Source organism: Chrysemys picta, chromosome 7 (assembly GCF_011386835.1).
Source record: "Chrysemys picta bellii isolate R12L10 chromosome 7, ASM1138683v2, whole genome shotgun sequence".
NCBI lineage: Eukaryota > Metazoa > Chordata > Testudines > Emydidae > Chrysemys > Chrysemys picta.
The window spans coordinates 55,783,591-55,802,045 of NC_088797.1; the positions used below are offsets into that span (position 1 = coordinate 55,783,591).

Consider the following 18,455-nt stretch of genomic DNA (forward strand, 5'->3'; position numbering starts at 1 on the left):
AATCCCTTGGCCCCACCCCCCAGCCCCTCATCCCCAGCACCACCCCAGAGCCAGCACCCCCAGGCCATAGTCCTCACCCGTCCCACACCCCAGCCCAGTGAAAGTGAGTGAGGGTGGAGAAGAGCGAGCTACCGAGGGGGGAGGGGAATATAGTGAGCAGGGGCGGGGTCCCAAGGAAGGGGCAAGACAGGGGCGGGGCCTCAGGGGTGGGGCAGGGCTAGAGTGTTCGGTTTTGTGTGATTAGAAAGTTGGCATCCGTAGCCTCCCACCCTATAGAAAGTACACATCTCAGAATGTCTGGTGAGTGCCCCCTCTCCCTACAGGCACTACATATCCCAGCATGCCGTGTGAGGGCCTCCTCCCTATTGGAATTGCACATCCCAGCATGCACTGTGAGCCTCTCCCCCCGGAATAACACATTCCAGAATCAGAGGGGTAGCCATCTTAGTCTGAATCTGTAAAAAGCAACAAAGGGTCCTGTGGCACCTTTGAGACTAACAGAAGTATTGGGAGCATAAGCTTTCATGGGTAAGAACCTCACATGTCTGGTGAGCAAACCCTCTTCCTACAGGAACTACATATCCCAGCATGCACTCTGATGCCAACCCGAGGTGTTTTCCTCCGGCCGGTGGGGACTGCCAGTCCCAGCATGCACGCGGGCCCCGTGGCATGCTGGGACTGGCGGTGTCCCGCGGGGCGGGCGGAAGCCGGAAGCGGCGCGGCGGAAGCGGGTCCCGGCTGGCGGGGGTCGGCAGGTGATACTGGGCGGCGCAGAGCCATCTTACCCGGCCGGGGAGGGGAGTCCGCCCGCTGCCTGCGCCAGGAGAGGAGTCGGGACCGGGCTGCGGGAGAGCCTTCGCGGGGAGCTGGGGCCATGAAGCGCTAGAGACCGGCACCCCGGAGCCGCGCGGTCCCAGCCCCGGGAGGCGGCGGCGGTAGCTCCGCGTCCGTCAGCCGCTGGAGCGGCGCCCCCGCACTTGCCCGCCGGCCCCATGGAGCAGGAAACGCTGCCAGCGCTCTGGTAGCCACCCCCGGGACACAGCTTCCTCTTCCCCCTCGGGGCACCGATCCGGAGCATCGCTCCTCCTATCCAACACCTCCTGGGCAGCCCCCTCCCCGGGCACTGACCCCTGGGGCCACCGCGCCCCCCACCCCCTGGGCACTGACCACGGGTATCACTGCTTTCCTTCCTCCACCCCAGGGACCGACCCCAGCGACACGGCTCCTTTCCTTCCCCGGACACCGAGCCCTGGGACACTGACCCGGCCACCGCTCCTCCCCAGAGCCCTCCAACCTTCCCCTGCCCAGGGCGCTGCTTTTTCCCTTCGCTCTTCCTCCTACACCTGGGGCTGTTTCACCCGCGACGCGCCCTCTGCCTCCCAGGCAGTGCGTGAGGACCACCCCCCATCCCGACCCCTCACGAGGACAGGGGAGGTTTTACATCCATTCAAACACAGGAAGTGTCCCACCTCCAGCCCCCCACTACTTTTTTTTGTGACGGGGAGAAAGCAGATTTTTTTTTTTTGCACTTGTAGTGAGAGAAAAGCACAACCTCAGGGAGACCTGAATCTATAGTGAAACTTAAAAGAAACAAACAACCCCCTTTTCCCCTGTCAGACTCACCAGTCACTTGCAGCTGAAACCTTCAGACTTTCCTGTGTCTGTCAGACACACGCCTGTGTCACAGCTGGAAGCATCATTCAACGGACTAACCAAGTCCTAGGGTTTAAGTATGTTTTGTGGACATAAAACTTTTTAAACTTTTTAAAGAACTTGGTATCTTTGGGATTTTTACGAGTTTCCCTTATTTTATGTCACTTTCCTGATCTCCTCGCTTGAGACAGCTGTTGCTCTGTTTTTTCCCTAGTATTGTAGTATGGGGACCTGAGTGGAGCTGGACTTTTAATTATCGATAAAAGTTGTCCTGGAGTCACGTTCATCCATCTGTCTGAGTGATCAGATCTGTCCCTTTCCTTTCTCGTGTTTATTGGATGTGATGGAACTCATGTTTGCGGAGTGGGAGGACGGGGAAAGGTTTTCGTTCGAAGACTCTGACCGCTTTGAGGAAGACTCCCTTTGTTCCTTCATCTCTGAGGCGGAGAGCCTTTGCCAGAACTGGAGAGGATGGAGGAAGCAATCAGCTGGACCCAATTCCCCCACTGTCAAAATGAAAGGTGAGAGCACTGAGTTTCACTGGGATGTTCTGGGAGTTTGAGTGAAACTTTTGGGCCACGTGGGGATGGGGAAACAGACATGTTGGAACCACCCAAGGCATGAGCCAAAATCAGTTTGTTAGTAGGGATAGCTTGTGAGTAGAGGTGCACAAAATTGTGCTAGAAACTTGGATGCAATGATGGTTTCCTATTGGAGGAGATTGTTAGTGCAGGTTTTCTGTAGTGCTCTTCTGTCTCAGACCACATTTGCCAAAGCTGCTGTTGGAAATCTGGAGGGAAAAAACCAAAACCTATGTTGCAATAAGCAAGGTGCATACTTCAATGGAAATAATTAGTCACAGGTTCCCAGTTGTGTTTAACTGAATAAACTGCTACATAAAGATTCTTACCACAACAAATGCTATAATGAAGTTGTGTGTAGGCTTCCCCCCCCACCCAATGTACAGCAGTCCATTTTCATGTTCACTCTTCTGTATTTCACTTTATTCTTCTAGTGCCTATAGCAACTTTCAGCAGTAGCTGTTGAGCAGGCAGGTATAGAGATCTTATTGCAAGGAGTGACTGAACCAGTAGTGTGTCAGTTCTGCCCCAAGGTTGATTATATTCCTGCCCTACTGACAATTATCCCTGTCTGGCTGGAGAAAGCCTAATATACAGTACCAGCCTTCAGAAACTGATTTCCAAATAGTGGTAGCTGCTAACTTTTTGTCTGAGCTGACACGCATTTGTATTAAACCATTTTATTGAACAATTGTATTAAATCACTTGTCTAAAGTGACTTTATCTCAGAACTCAGATACCGATCACACTGAATAGAGCCAGGCATAATGCTAGCAGAGCTAGTTCAACCTTGCTTACATAATGACCATTTCTCTTTGTCCTGTGTCCCTCCATAGCTCTGTCAATCCCCACTAATTCTGACCTGTGTGACCTCACCTGCTTTTCTATTACTGCACTCCCCACAGCTCTGCACCTCTATCCTGAACTACAGCACTTGCTGCTTTTCCAAGCCTAGGGTCCTTCGTAAACAGAGAATGTTGTTTGTAATACATTGTGCTGAAATATGGTAGTTTTGTGATGTATACAAATGTCCTCTTGGCATTAGATTAGGACCAGAAAATGCGTTTTACTTTGAACCATCATCTTCACATGACAGCCTAATTTTTCTCTGCTTAGTGAACTTGAACACTGGCACTAGTTCAGGATACTTAACCTCCTTTGTCTCTCTCTGCTGAGTGTCATGGGGCTATGAACAATGACTGGGAAGGAAAGGAGCTTGGAAATCTTGCTGAATGAGAGTGCAAGCTGGATGGTTTTTTGAGATGCTGCTGTCATGATACATTTTGGTTTCAGTACTGAACACTCCCAGGTAAAATGAATAAGGAATGGTAGCACCATGAAGTGTCTAGCAAAGCCATGTTATACTGATAGGTAGACACCAGACCCCGGTTAAAACCAGCATATAGACAACATGGCTCTCTTGTTTTTGTGTTTCACTTTAAACCCAGTTGCACACACTGGTGCACTGAAAGAGGAGGTGTTGTAGAGCTGAAAAAGTCCCAGTGCAGAGAGGAAAGTCCCCTTGAGTACTACAAAGATAGGGGTGTGAGACTGGTCCATGCAGGGTCAGGGGTCAGATTGCAGGCAGTGGTGTAGCCAGGTTCTAAGTGTTGGGGGAGCAAACATAAAAAAGGCGCCCCCCTTGGCTCCTCCTCTGGCCACGCCCCCCTTGGCTCCTCCCGTTTCCTCCCCCCCCCCCCCCAGATTAACCCAGGGGCCCGGCTCGGGATTCCTGCGGGCTTCCCGGGGGTGCAGATACCCCCATCCCCCTGCGGTCCCAGGAGAATCTCTCCTGCCCAGCCTGCTCTGCCGGTGTCCCCCGCCGGGCTGCGCTGCCTGGCCCCACCCTCAGGGTCCCGTCCCTCCTGCCCCGGGCTCCTGTGCCGCTCCAGGGCCCCCCATCCAGATAGCATGCCCTGCAGCCCTGGCCCCGGGGAGCCCCTCGCCCGGATCCCCCAGTGCAAGGCACCGGACCCCTGCCACTCACCTTCCGTCCTGGCCGCCTGTCCCCGGCTGATCCCGGCCCCGCGCGGATCCCAGCTCCAGCTCGTGAGTCGTTGGCCGAGCCTCGCTCCATGGCGCATTAGCAAGGGGCGGGGAGCGCTTGGCCGCCGAGCCCTGACCCGCTGCAGGAGGTGGCTGCGGCGATGTTGGGGCTGCGCTGAGCGTGGGGCGTGATGGCTGAGGAGCCGATCCCCTTCACGCGCCACTCCCCCGCCATGGATCCTCTGGCCGTGCTGCCCCCAGCGCCGGCCCGGCAGGCACCGCTTTTGCGAAATGTGCTGAGGGGAAGCGGCTGCTTTCCCTGCACCCCGCTAGCTACGCTACTGATTGCAGGAGAAAAAAGGTGGAGGTACTCTTTCAAACTCCGCCCACAAAATAAGGGTTGCCCACAAGTCGCCAAAATGAGGCAGTGTTCACTATAGATTGTGCAGATGTTCAAGATACAATTGTGTGTGCTGCTAGGCTCTGTTGATTTCTGCTCCCCCTCAGTGGGGCTTGAATATTCATTCCCATGGACTCTTCTAGGATACATTGACATGGTTTCTTCTTAACTGATTTAGAAATAAGTGGTGATATCTCCCAATTGTCATCCACTGGTGGCACCAAAATGAGAAGCCACTCAGTCAATTGTGCAGGTCTGTGATCCTCACTCTCCTTTCTAACATGAAAAATAAAATGGTTAAAATATATAAATTATCACTAAAGCCTTATTGAGAGGAATGGGGCAGTTCACACTTCTGAGAGCGATAGTTCCAGGCTTTCTGCAAATTCACATGGAGAGCTGTACTGGTTATACTTGGTTCACATTTCTGAGGTTTTCTTTGCAACCATAACTACTAGAGATTTATCTTTTTCTTTTTAAACGGAAACTGATATTCTGGAGAACAAGACGGTAACTTCAGAGAGGTGCTAGTTCTACATATGGTGTGTACTGGCTGTTTCTAAGCAGTAGTCAAGGTTAATCTGTGAAATGTAAAACGTGCACTTTGTTTCACTTCATAAGCATAAACATAGAGGTACATCATTTAAAGAAATGAAAAGCACACACAAGAACACAGCATAATTAGGGCAGTTGGTAGCAAATGTAGACTGGATTTTCCTGAGAGTTCCACTGAGTTACTGGAAACAGGGCTGTTAAATCCTTTTTATGCTCACTCAATCCACCTACCATGAGACTGATCATAGAAGTGTAGGGCTGGAACGGACCCTGGGAGGTCATCAAATCCAGCCCCCTGCACTGGGGTAGGACCAAGTGAACCTAGACCAGCCCTGGCAGGTTTTTGTTTAACTTGTTCTTAAAAACCTCCAATGATGGGATTCCACAACCTCCTTTAGACGCTTATTTCAGAGCTTAACTGAAAGTTTTTCCTAATATCCAACCTAAGTTTCCCTTGCTTCAGATTAAGCCCATTACTTTTTTTGTCCTACTTTTAGTGGACATGGAGAAGAATTAATCTCTGTCCTCTTTATGACAGCCCTTACCATATCTGAAGACTGTTATGAGGTCTCCCTTAGTCTTCTTTTCTTCTTCTTCTAAACGTGCCTATTTTTAACCTTTCCTCACAGGTCAGGTTTTCTAAAGCTTTTATCATTTTTGTTGCTCTCCTCCGTACTCTGTCCAGTTTGTCTTATTGTGGCACCTACCCCAAACTGGACACAGTACTCCAGCTGAGTAGAGTGGAACAGTTACCTTCTGTATCTTGCATACAACACTCCAGAATGAGATTAGCCTTTTTCATCACTGCATTACGTTGTTGGCTCATATAACCCCCAGATCTTTTTCAACACTACTACTGCCTAGCCTGCTAGTCCCCAATTGTATTTGTGCATTTGATTTTTGTTCTTCCAGAGCGAAGTATTTTGCACTTGTCTTTATTGAATTTCATCTCGTTGATTTCAGACCAATTCTCCAATTTGTCAAGGTCACTGTGAATTCTAATCCTGTCCTCTAAAGTGTTTGCAACCCCTTCCAGCTTGGTGTCATTTGCATATTTTATAAGTGTACTCTTTGCTCCATTATCCAAATCATTAATGAAAATATTGAATAACACTGGATCCTGGACAGATTCTGTCTGGAATTCTGCTAGATATGTACTCCCAGTTTGATAGTTAACCATTGATAACTACTCTTCGAGTACAGTTTTTCAGTCAGTTATGCACTCTATTATAGTGATTTAATCTAGACCATGTTTCCCTATTCTGATGGGTGGTTTGGAAGAATATTTGAACGTCTCCAGTGTGATTTAAGGACTGATATGTGTACTACTTTTTCAGCAATGTTTAAGTGTACTGAACACTCATACATCAGAAATTTAGGATAATTGCACCTGCTAAACTCTCATCTCATTTTAATTGCTCAGTATGAGCAAGTGGCAAAAAGACCTTCTTGTCATACTTTCTCTGTATTTTGGGATGGCATTTTCAGCAAATTCACACAATATATTTTTGCTTTCTTTTCAGATGAGGAATCAATAACGTTAAGTAGGAATGCATTTTGTCCCCCATATGGGTACTAGTACTTGTTGAATCTACACTAGCACTCATTAATTTAGCTGAACTGGTAAAAACTTAATTAGGGAATTTCAGGAAAACATTCCCACTGTAGTCAAAGCTTTTGAGAGCAACTAAAAATCCTTCCTAACTTGCTATTTAACAACTCTTGGCAATAATATACATTTTACTTCAGAAGAATTGTTGATTTCATTACTTCAGTCCATTCAATTGCTTGTTCCTGCTTCTTAGACTCAGGTCATAAGGGGCTATCGTGATCTTTTAGTCTGACTGCCACACTGCAGACCACGGAACCTTATCCACCCACTCCTGTATTAGACCCCTAACCTCTGGCTGAGTTACTGAAGTCTTCCAATCATGATTTAAACACTTGAAGTTAGAGAATCCACCATGTACACTAGTTTAAACCTGAAAGTGATCCGTGCTCCATGCTGCAGAGGAAGGTGAAAAACCCCCAAGGTCTCTGCCAATCTGACCTGGGGGAAATTCCTTCCTGACCCCAAATATGGTGATCAGTTGTACCCTGAGTATATGGGCAAGACCTACCAGACAGACACCTGGGAAAGAATTCTCTGTAGTATCTCCGAGCCCTCCCCTTCTAGTGTCTCCATCTTACTCAGTGCGCTGAAAGTGAAGAAAGATACAGTCTTACACCTGATGTTTGGTAATTGCCTTTTTGCAGTATTGATCAGCAGCTTTCAAATTTACTAGTTGGACTGAGAAACCAGGCACCCAGTGAATTCAGCACTGTGAAGACTGGAAAAATAAGTTGAGCTAGCCAGCTTTCTACTGAACCATGTTATTAAATTACTTTTCCACCTTCCAGAAATTTATGGAATTTAGCAAACCAAGCCCCTGTAATGTTTCACAGCGCCACCCCTCCCGTATCATTTGATCCCATCCATTAGCCATTCAAGGACTGTGCCCAGCCTCCTTTCCTCTAAGCTTCAAGGCAATTTTTTATTTTCTAATAGGCATAACAAAGACCTCAGTGGTCTCATCATTGACCTTTTAATTTGTTTAAAATAGTTAATTTACATTTGAAACTAGATGCTAATATTTCTAGTATGAAAAATCTTTTCAAGCATATGATCATGTAAACACTTCCGTGGTAGATAAAACAGCTCAAAATCCAATTGCCTCCCCTGCACATATGCACACACAAATCCATTGTGTTGGGTTTTTCTGAAAAATGTTTTTCACGTTCCTGTCTTCCCACCCCCAATCTCTTCTGTCTCAAGTCTCTCAAGGACAGATGTTTACCAAACACTTCAGAAGGCTGCCAGGAATACTGAAGAACTGTGAAGTATTGTATTCCCAATTCTTTTTGCTCAATTTGTATTTGTGCTTTCGCACCAGCTTCTCCTGAAAGTATAGTGACAACTCAAACCTGTGTAGTAATAAAACTATTCATATACAGGCAACTCGTGAAAAAAAAGCTTAAATTTGCTTTTACAGCAAACTTTAATAGTTGTACAGTGTGTTCTGAAAGGCTAGAGCTTGTACAGAGAAATTGTGGCAGCAGGTGGTCATCTAGAAAACATCCTCATTAGTTGCAGAAGGTTAGTAGCAGCAGGTTTAAATTAATAGGCACCAGGTTTAAAACAAACAAAAGGAAGTATTTCTTTACACAACACAGTCAACCCATGAAACTCTTTGCCAGAGGATGTTGTGAAGGCCAAGACTATATCCGGGTTCAAAAAAGAACTAGATGGGCAGGGATGGTGTCCCTAGCCTTTGTTTGCCAGAAGCTGGGAATGGGCGATAGGGGATGGATCACTTGATCATTACCTGTTCTGTTCATTCCCTCTGGGGTACTTGGCATTGGCCACTGTCAGAAGACAGGATACTGGGCTAGATGGACCTTTGGTCTGACCCAGTATGACCATTATTATGTTCTTATGGTAGGACTCCTTTGAAGAGGTTTAAATTATAGTATACTATGTCAGTTGGAAAAAAGCCTCTGCCAAACTACTGGGACCACCCACTGTGTTAAGTTTGGGGTGCCATGCTTTGAAAAATCAAACTGGAGCGAGACAGAGGAGAGCATCTAGAACAGAGGTGGGCAAACTATGGCCTGCAGGCCACATCCAGCCCGCAGGACCTTCCTGTCCGGCCCCTGAGTCTAGCCCCCCGCTCCTCCCCTGCTGTTCCCCCTCCCCCGCAGCCTCAGCTCGCTCCGCTGCCGGTGCAATGCTCTGGGCGGCAGGGCTGTGAGCTCCTGGGGCAGCGCAGCTGCAGAGCCGGGACCTGACCTGGTGCTCTGTGCTGCCGGTGGCGTGGCTGGCTCCAGCCGGGTGGCGCGGCTGCCTGTCCTGGTGCTCTGGGCAGCACGGCTGTAGCGCCGCCAGCCACCAGTGCTCCAGGCAGCACGGTAAGGGAGCGGGGGGTTGGATAGAGGGCAGGGGATTTTGGGGTGGTGGTCAGGGGCCAGAGGTATGGATAGGGGTCGGGGTGGTCAGATGGCAGGGAACAGGGGGGTTGAATGGGGGCAGGGGTCCCCAGGGGGTAGTCAGGAATGAGAGGAGGGGTTGGATGGGGTGGCGGGGGGGCAGTCAAGGGCAGGGGTTCCGGGGGCTGTCAGGGGACAGGGAACAGGGGGGTTGGATGGGGCAGGAGTCCCTGGGGTGCAGTCAGGAATGAGAGGAGGGGTTGGATGGGGTGGCGGGGGCAGTGAGGGGCAGGGATTCTGGGGGCAGTCAGAGAGAAGGGGTGATTGAATGGGGCAGGGGTCTCTGGGGGGGCAGTCAGGAATGAGAGGAGGGGTTGGATGGAGTGGAAGGGGGCAGTCAGGGGCGGGGTTTCTGGGGACAAGGAACGGGGAGGTTGGATGGGGCAGGAGTCCCGGGTGGGCCATCAGGGGGCGAGAAGCAGGAGGGGTTGGATAGTGGGCGGGGCCGGGCCACGCCTGGCTGTTTGTGGAGGCACAGCCTCTGCTAACCGGCCCTCCATACAATTTTGGAAGCTGATGCGGTCCTCATGCCAAAAAGTTTGTCTGCCCCTGATCTAGAACACTAGAAGGTTTGGCAGAGAGACCTGAGGAAAGGCTGAGGGCATGATCGGTTTTGAGAGAAGACTCAGTGATAGAACAGTGTCTAAATTTGTAAAATGTGATGTAAAGAGGACAGTGGCTAAGGGTATGTCTTCACTAGCAACGTTAAAGCACTGCCACGGCCGCGCTTTAATGTGGCTGTGTAGTCGCGGCACCAGTGCTGGGAGAGAGCTTTCTGTTTAAAAAAAAAAAAAACACCCATCCCAATGATGGGAGTGTAGTGGCAGTGTAGACAAGGCCTAATTTTCATTAGTTAATAAGGAGAGAAAGAATTAATGGGATCCAGAGAGCAACAGCCCCTCATTCTGTGCTGTCCCTTATGTTTTACTGCTCTCCACACTCGAGAGGTCTATGGAGATATCTGAGGTATTGTCTCTGTGGTGTATTATATACAGATGTAGAAGAACTTGGGGGTGGTGATATTTAAAATGTGCACTGCGTAGCCTGCTGCTGTGGTGCAGCTTTTACTAGTGTGTTGCATGACCTGAACTTAATTCCTCTAGTTTGTTTGTGTTGTGGGAAGTGGGGTTTTTGCAAATATAACCCAGTCTTTATGCATATAGAACAGACAGATACAACACATCTGCTCATCATGTCTGAAATGGTTAAACGAATCTGCCCACATAGAACTGCAAATATTATAGTGCATTACTGCTCCCAAATATATTAACAGAGCAACTATTAAAAACCTGGTGGCTGGCGTGTAAAAGCCACATATAAACACTCAGCGAAAGTTTCCTGTAAAGAAGTAAAGTAAACCCTTTAAAAACTAGAGAAAATACCACAAAAACACATGATCTGATGAGAAATCAGATACTGCTGAAAATAGGTCTGCTCACATGGTGATGTTGGGGGAGGACTCAGATGCTAGCAGTACGTAGACTTTTCTAGACCAGTGTTTCTCAAAAAACGGTCCATGGACTGGCGCCAGTCCCTGAGATCTCCCTGACACAGTTTAGGAAGGCAGCAGGCCGGTCCCTGGTATAAAAAAAAGGTTAAGAAACACAGCTCTAGACTATCAGTCAACCCAGGGAATGTTGTTTCACCTGTTTTGTGGTGGATATTGCAGGTGTCAGTGACTCTTTAAATAGCAGCAGGGTAAACTAAAGTTAATTAGGAAACAGTTCGTGGATTATTAGAATAATTGGGGCTATGGAATTAGCTTCATGGGGAGGTTATGGAATCACCAGCACTGGAGAGACTATAAGCGAGGCATTAGGTATTATATTGTCAGGATCGGTTTTGTAGTGTGCCTAGCACTGCGGGGCTTGGTTTATGACTAGGTCCCCTAGGCACTACGGTAACACCACTGGTACTGCAATTACTGTAATAATAATCTTCAGTGCAGAAATGTGGGCCACGGAAGCAACACAGAGTTCTTTCCCAAACTCAACATTTTGCTTTTGTGATTCAGGTGGTACCCAGCGATATCTCCATCTTTTAGGAGTCTTTTCCTATTAGGTGAATAGCTACCTAAAGCATATGCCTGCCTCTTCACCTTCATTATATTCCCCACCCCCTTTAGAAGCCCAAAGTAATTATTTCCAGGCTCCCTTGAGACCATTTAGTGTGTGTGTGTGTGTGTGTCCGTCCGTCCCCCTCCCCCAAGAACGAGATCATAAAAAGTTACTGGGGAGAAGTTTGATTTTTTTGTTTTTTACTAACTACCATTGGGCTGGACATTGGAAAAACTCAGATATAACCCTCCCCCTAAAATTACACATTGCGATTCCCTTTCTTTCACTAGTGTCTTATGGGTTTTTGTCTTTGCCTTGGTTTGGAATTTCTCTCACCTTTTTATTCATAGGTCTTCCTGGATTCCCTTTTAGTACTTAATATCTATCCTCACCAACACGCCTTGTAGAGACCCTCCGATTGCTAGAGGATTGGCGGTCACAGATGAGTTTCCAAAAGAATTATGGTAATCACGCCTTTCCTTCTAGGGACTGAGTGCAAGGCTGTTTTATCCCAGGGGATGAGGATCTGTGTTTGGTCCTAAACTCTGATTTGCTGTTAAGCCCCCTTCTATTTTCTTCCCTTCCCTTTCTACCTTCTCTGTTTGTCCTTATACTTATTTAACCTGTGCTCCTGCTCATAGCTCATTTCCCAGTGGTAACAGCAGAAGTGGCATTATCTTTGTCAGTTTCATTCTGCTGGGCCACTGGTATGATCTGGTGCTGTGGGCATGGAAAGTAGGAGAGACTAATTATATTGCTGTCACAGCCACAGCTAGGCCGGCTCCTGCCCAGAGTTCTGCCCCCAGTGCATCCCTGGATCACCAGTTAGAATAGCAGTGTGGAACTAAGAAAGAGCTGCTGCTGCTCTGATGGTTACAAATATAGGTATGGGGAACATGTAATTCCTCCCTCCATTAAAACTGTGAGGCGTGGTAAAACCATGAGCTTTGCTGCAGTGAGAAGAGCTTCTACTATGTAAGAGTATCCCAGGTGATTTCATTGAATCTCAACTTCTAGATTTGCTAAGCCTGTTCTCAAAACAGCTAACCTTTCTAAAATGAAGATGAATATTTTCAACTCTCTCAGCTGATCGTTAGTGATGTTACATATATATTGTTCTGTCCCCAAAAGCAGCTAGTTGGCTCCTTAAAATTTCCAGACTTGGTTCATCTCCAAAATGGTTTAGTGGATTCATAAGACTAAACTGGCAATAGTCCAAGTTATACAGATCTGTGCTCTGTATTTGCACTGTCTCTGGTTCAAATGTGGTGAATGTAATCTGCTTCAAGAGCCAGTGGTCAAATGCAACATACTGTGACAATTTATAACTTGGGAACTCCAGTTCAGTTTGAAGAAGAGCAACAAAACCAGAAGATGTTACATAAACTATTTATAGGGAAACTTTACTCTTTTTATGTTTTTCATGGAAGCTATGCCTCCCAGAATGCTTTAGTTAAACAGAGGCATTAGGAGGGCATAAACAAGGGAGGTTTTCAGGTGAGATTTGAGAAGTAAAGCCTGTTCCACTTACCAGGTAGCTACAGAAAAGGCTTTCATGTCAGTAGTGGCAAGACTGAGGAGGGACATGAAGCTTTGCATTACTTCACTGAGAAAAATAGTTAGTGTGTGGATTACTTTGTTCTTTGTAAGGTGTGGTGTAATAACCATATTGTAGTGTCAGGCCTTGCTCTACTTCCACAGTAGTTACCTTAATGTGTCAGCAAATGCATGCTCAGTATAATGACTTAAATATTCAAAGTGTTTTTCTTCCTGAAATACTGAAATGCCATATGAAAACAGCTATTCGGTATAACTGAGATGAGGCATATGGGCTGCTATGATGTCTAGGTTTTCTTTTTAAAAATATATGTATAATTAAGGGTTACTGTATAGGATATTTATGAAAACTGAGATGCCCTGACATGTTTTCATATGTGCTCAGAGTTGAAGGCAGTCCTAATGGCTCACAGTAGGTTGTTGGCATGGATGTCATGTAATGCTACTGATTAGTCTCTAGTCCAGGGGTCGGCAACCTTTCAGAAGTGGTGTGCCGAGTCTTCATTTATTCACTCTAATTTAAAAAAAGAACATGAGTACTTGTGGCACCTTAGAGACTAACAAATTTATTAGAGCATAAGCTTTTGTGGGCTACAGCCCACTTCTTCGGATGAAGAATGAAACTCTAATTTAAGGTTTCGCGTGCCAGTCATACATTTTAACATTTTTAGAAGGTCTCTTTCTATAAGTCTATAATATATAACTAAACTATTGTTGTGTGTAAAGTAAATAAGGTTTTAAAAATGTTTAAGAAGCTTCATTTAAAGTTAAATTAAAATGCAGAGCCCCCGGACTGGTGGCCAGGACCTGGGCAATGTGAATGCCAATGAAAATCAGCTCGCGTGCCGCCTTCGGCACACGTGCCATAGGTTGCCTACACCTGCTCTAGTCCATACTAGGTTTTTTGATTGTTTCTGGGTGCTGGATGATAGTATTTTTACTAGTTTGCTGTGGAAAAAGATACACACAAGCTCTGGAATACACACCTAAATATAAGTAAAACTGCCTTCACTAAATAAGGACACTCCACCAGAGAGCTCGCTCGCATTATGGAACCTGCTTCAGTACGGGCGGGCGGGGACGGGACCCACTAACTGCTCACCCCTAGTTGTCCCTGACCACCTCACACTGGAACCCATATGGGGTATCACAAAACAATTACAACTCATATTTGAGGAAGACTGCATCCTGAAATAAATCTTTCCCATACGCCCTCGTCTGGCCTTCAAACAACCCCCGAACCTCTCCAAGCTCATCATCAGAAGCAAGCTCCCCACAGACCAGTACCCATCAACTCAAAGCAGCACCAGACCCTGCCAGAATAACAGATTCAAAACCTGCGGACGTATCTCCACTGCTACAATGATCAACACCTTCCACAATGCACCTTTCAAGATCCATGGGTCCTACACGTGCCTATCACAACATGGGATGTACCTCATCCTGTGCACTAAATGTCCCAACAACAGCAGCTATGTGGGTGAAATCAGGCAATCACTATGCTCTCAAATGAACTTGCACAGGAAAATGATAAAAGGCAAAAACACCCCATCAACTGTGATTGAACACTTTTCACAAAGCCATTGCTCAATATCTGACCTCTTACTCCTGGTCCTCAAAGGAAACCTGCACAACACTTTCAAAAGGCAGGCCTCAGAGCTTAAATTCATAACTCTGCTGGACACTAAAAACTATGGATTTAGCAGAGACACTCTTTTTATGGCTCATCACAGCAATGTGCAACGAACCCTGTTGTCTGCTAACCTTTAATTGCCCTCTTCATTTTAAGTGGTCTCCTACGGCATGTGTGAAACCCCTACGCTAAACAGTTTGTCCCGCCTTGTATTTAGCTCAGATGCTCTGGTTACTTTCTCCAGATCAAAGAGCTCTGTAAAGCTTGTCCCTTCCACCAACAGAAGTTGGTCCAATAAAAGATATTACCTCACCTATGCTGTCTCTTTCATATCCTGGGACCAACACAGCTACAACAGTGCTACAAACAGGAAAAAAAGATAATCAAACAAGCAAAATGTTAAAAAGAATTATGAAGCCACTGGAAGACTTGCAGCAAAATTGAAGAAATGAGAAAAGTGCACAGGAAGGATCAATGAGTGCTCCCCAGAACCATTGTGCAAATGACACCTGGGTATTCCTGGGAGATCTGGGAAGGCCACTACCTGAGCTGATCATGGTGAGACACGTTATTGCTCCATAGTTCGTATTGAAGCTAGCTTTCCATTATAAGCTTGATTATTCTTGTACTTGGACACACACATACTTTTGCTCATTTGTTTCATATTGTAAATATGACATTTCATGGTGTCTTATCAGAGGGTGGGTATTTTTATGAAGACTTGGAGAAATCGTACAACTATCTTGGATTTCAAAATTTCCACTGTTAACTTAGTTCAAAGGTTTTGTGAGGCTTTTTTGTCTCTCCATAGCTCAGAAGTAGCCTATCCTAACAGTCAAAACTGATTCATCTTTTGGTGCTTGAAGTGTAGGAATGTCTTTTAGTATGATTTCAAGGGTTATTATAATAATTAAAGATTTACAACTCATTTCACACAAATACTGAAATCTGTTTGTCTAAAATCCAATTATAAAAGTTACTTAAACTGTTCGTCATGGTAAAAAAGCAAATGTTGCAATTTTAGTTGAAACCACCTTAACCCATTCATCCCTTTCCAACCCCCCCCCCCAACCCCAAAGTTAATGGCACACATCTTATCAAATAGATTAGATTCAATAGTCTTTCCTTTGAATGCATTGATCTTTAACATTTTTAAAGAGGAATATACACAGAATATTGATACAATTATTATCGAAATGGTAGTGGGTCTTGTTTTGATAAAGCATGTTCTACATAATCTAACTTATCTCTTGTGAAGTGCTGTGCTCTGGAGGAATGGGCAGCAGTCAAGAGGCCCTGGTTCTCGCCAGGACTTGTGTGGCCTTGGATGAGTCGCTTTTTTCTCAGTTTCCTGAACTGTAAAATAGCCATACTTATTTACCCACCTCACATATGTTTTGTGAGGCTTAATTAGCTAATGATTGTATAGCTCTTTTAACATACAGTACTAAAAATGTGAAGTATCACTAATTTTTCTGTCCTCTCTAAGCACACTTTTCTATAGAGCAGGGATGGGCAAACTTTTTGGCCCAAGGGCCACATCTGGGTATAGAAATTGTATGGCAGGCCATGAATGCTCATGAAATTGGGGGTTGGGGTGCGGGAGGGGTTGAGGGCTCCAGCTGGGGGTGCAGGCTCTGGGGTGGGGCCAGAAATTAGGAGTTTGGGGGGAGGAGGGCTCTGGGCTGGGGCAGGGGGTTGGGGTGTGGAGAGTGAGAGCTCTGGCTGGTTATATGGACTCTGGGGTGGGGGTGCAGGAGGGTGCTCCGGGCTGGGACCAAAGTGTTCAGAGGGCAGGAGGGGGATCAGGTCTGGGGCAGGGGTGCAGGGTCCGGGTAGCGCTTACCTCAAGCAGCTCCCAGAAGCAGCGGCATGTCCCCCCTCTGGCTCCTACATGGAGGTGCGGCCAGGCGGCTTTGCATGCTGCCCTGTCCGCAGGTGCTGCCCCTGCAGCTCCCATTGGCCGCGGTTCCCGGCCAATCGGAGCTGCGGGGGCAGGGGCACTGTGCAGAGCCCCTTGGCTGCCCCTACACGTAGGAGCTGGAGGGGGGACATGCCGCTGCTTCTGGGAGCCGTGCAGAGCAGGGCAAGCTCCCAACCCCGCTCCCGGTCTGGAGCTCGAGGGCCGGATTAAAACATCTGGAGGGCTGGATGTGGCCCCTGCGCTGTAGTTTGCCCACCCCTGCTATAAAGCATTAGGACATTCTGCAGAAGTAAACTGCTTGTTTGAACTTACAGAGACATCCCAGCAACTTTATCTTGGCTTTTAGATGACTGCAGGAAAAAAAATTCAAACAAGAACAACATTTTGTAATCCAACAGTTTAAATTAGGAAAAGTCAAATTAATTTTAAAGCATAAGCACTATTTTGGCAAAGCTGTCAGCTTATTTCTTTATATCTTCCAAAAGCCTGAAGTTGCTGAATAGATTCAGTGCCCTGGGGAGTTTCTAAATTCTCCAGGTCACAGGAAATTAGGAGGACCCATTAATTCTATCAGCTGTTTAAAATTTAGGAGATGTGAAAGGAAATTGACTCATCTGAGCCAATGAAGTACTTGCATTTAAAATTAAGTGCTTACGATTTTCACTGGCTCAGCCAGGAGGTGGTTTCCTATTACTGCCCAAAAACTTGGCTGCGCTTTAAGCCAGTTTATCTGGCTATCAGCCACTGGAATTTTAAGACATGAAGCAAACGTAGATTCAAAAATTAAGGCAGCGTCCAGTTACGCTCCAAGGAAAAGTGTGGTAGAAAACTTTGTGAATGACAGTTTCACAACCTATAGCTGTTGGGAGCCAGGTGCAGTTGAAAATATCCAAGATCCAAAACTGGAAGTGAGGGATGGGTAGAATAGCAGACACATCTGCTTGTAGCAGCCATGAGCCTCTGGGGTAGGATAGAGAACACGGACAGAGAGAATGTGCTTCTCCCTGGTAGCACACTTGCCATAGAAGATGGAGCCTCAACTACGATCTAGGGACAGGACCTTAAAGTGGAATTCCAGCCTCTTTCCCAGTTGAAGTGGGTAGGGGATCTGGACATTACTTCTAGATGGTCCAATATCTTGTATCATTCTTTTGTTTGGGTTTAGTTCTCTATCAGGTGTCTGGTAAAGTTTCCCAGCCCCTCTTTGTAAGTGACTGGGGGGGAAATGGAGAAATTAAGGGAATAACATAAGAACGAAATAACGTGGGATTTTTGGAAGAAGAAATGGTATAAGGGAAGCGTTGGATGCCACAATGCAGGGGGAGAGAGAACTGGAGAGAGAAGTTTAAAAAAAAAAAAAAGTCACACTGATAAGAATGTAGCAATACCATGATCTACTATAGACTATAAAGTAAAATGAAGGCTGTAAGGAGATGATGTAACAAAAGGAACCTTATCAAGAATTACCAAGTGTATGTAATGAGAATCTCAATGACATAGTCCATTCATCCTGCATGACTTCCAGATGGAAAAGATGGAAAACAAGAATTGGGTGGGGAAAAACTGGAGGCACAAGTTCTTGCTCCATCTCCTGTGCAGTGATATGCAATATTGAAACTCCTTCTGCATTTATCATGGTCGTGCCCCTTCTTTCAGAAATCTTCGTAAGAGATACATATTGCACTACTGGAATTGCAAGGACTAAAAGGGCTAGTGTTCCAGAATCTAATTTATCGCGGTTGTTACTTGACTTCCCACTAATAAATTACTATAAAGAGTTAATTGTGACTCTGTCTGCTACATTTGTGATTTTTGGGGGTAGGCATGTCTTCACAGTTGGAGATCTAGCCAAGGAATGGAAAAAGTGAGACAGCCTTAACAGTAAATATAGCCAACTTACCATCTGGCCTCTTTAAATATATTAATGAAAACAATACCAGCATGTGGCCAAACCATTCTCACTGGCATCTTGTCAATTTGTATGAGAGAACCAGACTCTTCCTTGAAGTAAATATGCTAAGGAAAATTTTGCTGAATCTGTGAATACTGAGTGTGACTTTATGGAATCTTCACGCTTTATTTT

At 46.3% G+C, this 18,455-nt stretch overlaps 1 protein-coding gene across 3 annotated transcripts in view; it reads left to right on the forward strand.

Annotated features, from left to right (window-relative positions):
- The first annotated feature begins 513 nt into the window (after positions 1 to 513).
- Positions 514 to 18,455, forward strand: part of ZSWIM8 (zinc finger SWIM-type containing 8) — a 122,182-nt gene continuing 104,240 nt past the window's right edge. Inside the window, exons 1-2 of one of the 3 annotated variants that reach the window (XM_005285586.5) lie at positions 514 to 528; positions 1,868 to 2,174. In XM_005285586.5, coding sequence (XP_005285643.2) covers positions 1,997 to 2,174 — 178 coding nt within the window. In that variant the 5' untranslated portion in view covers positions 514 to 528; positions 1,868 to 1,996. Of the gene's footprint in view, positions 529 to 661; positions 2,175 to 18,455 lie in introns of those variants that run through there. The other 2 variants (XM_065551497.1, XM_042850132.2) reach the window with 2 other exon arrangements.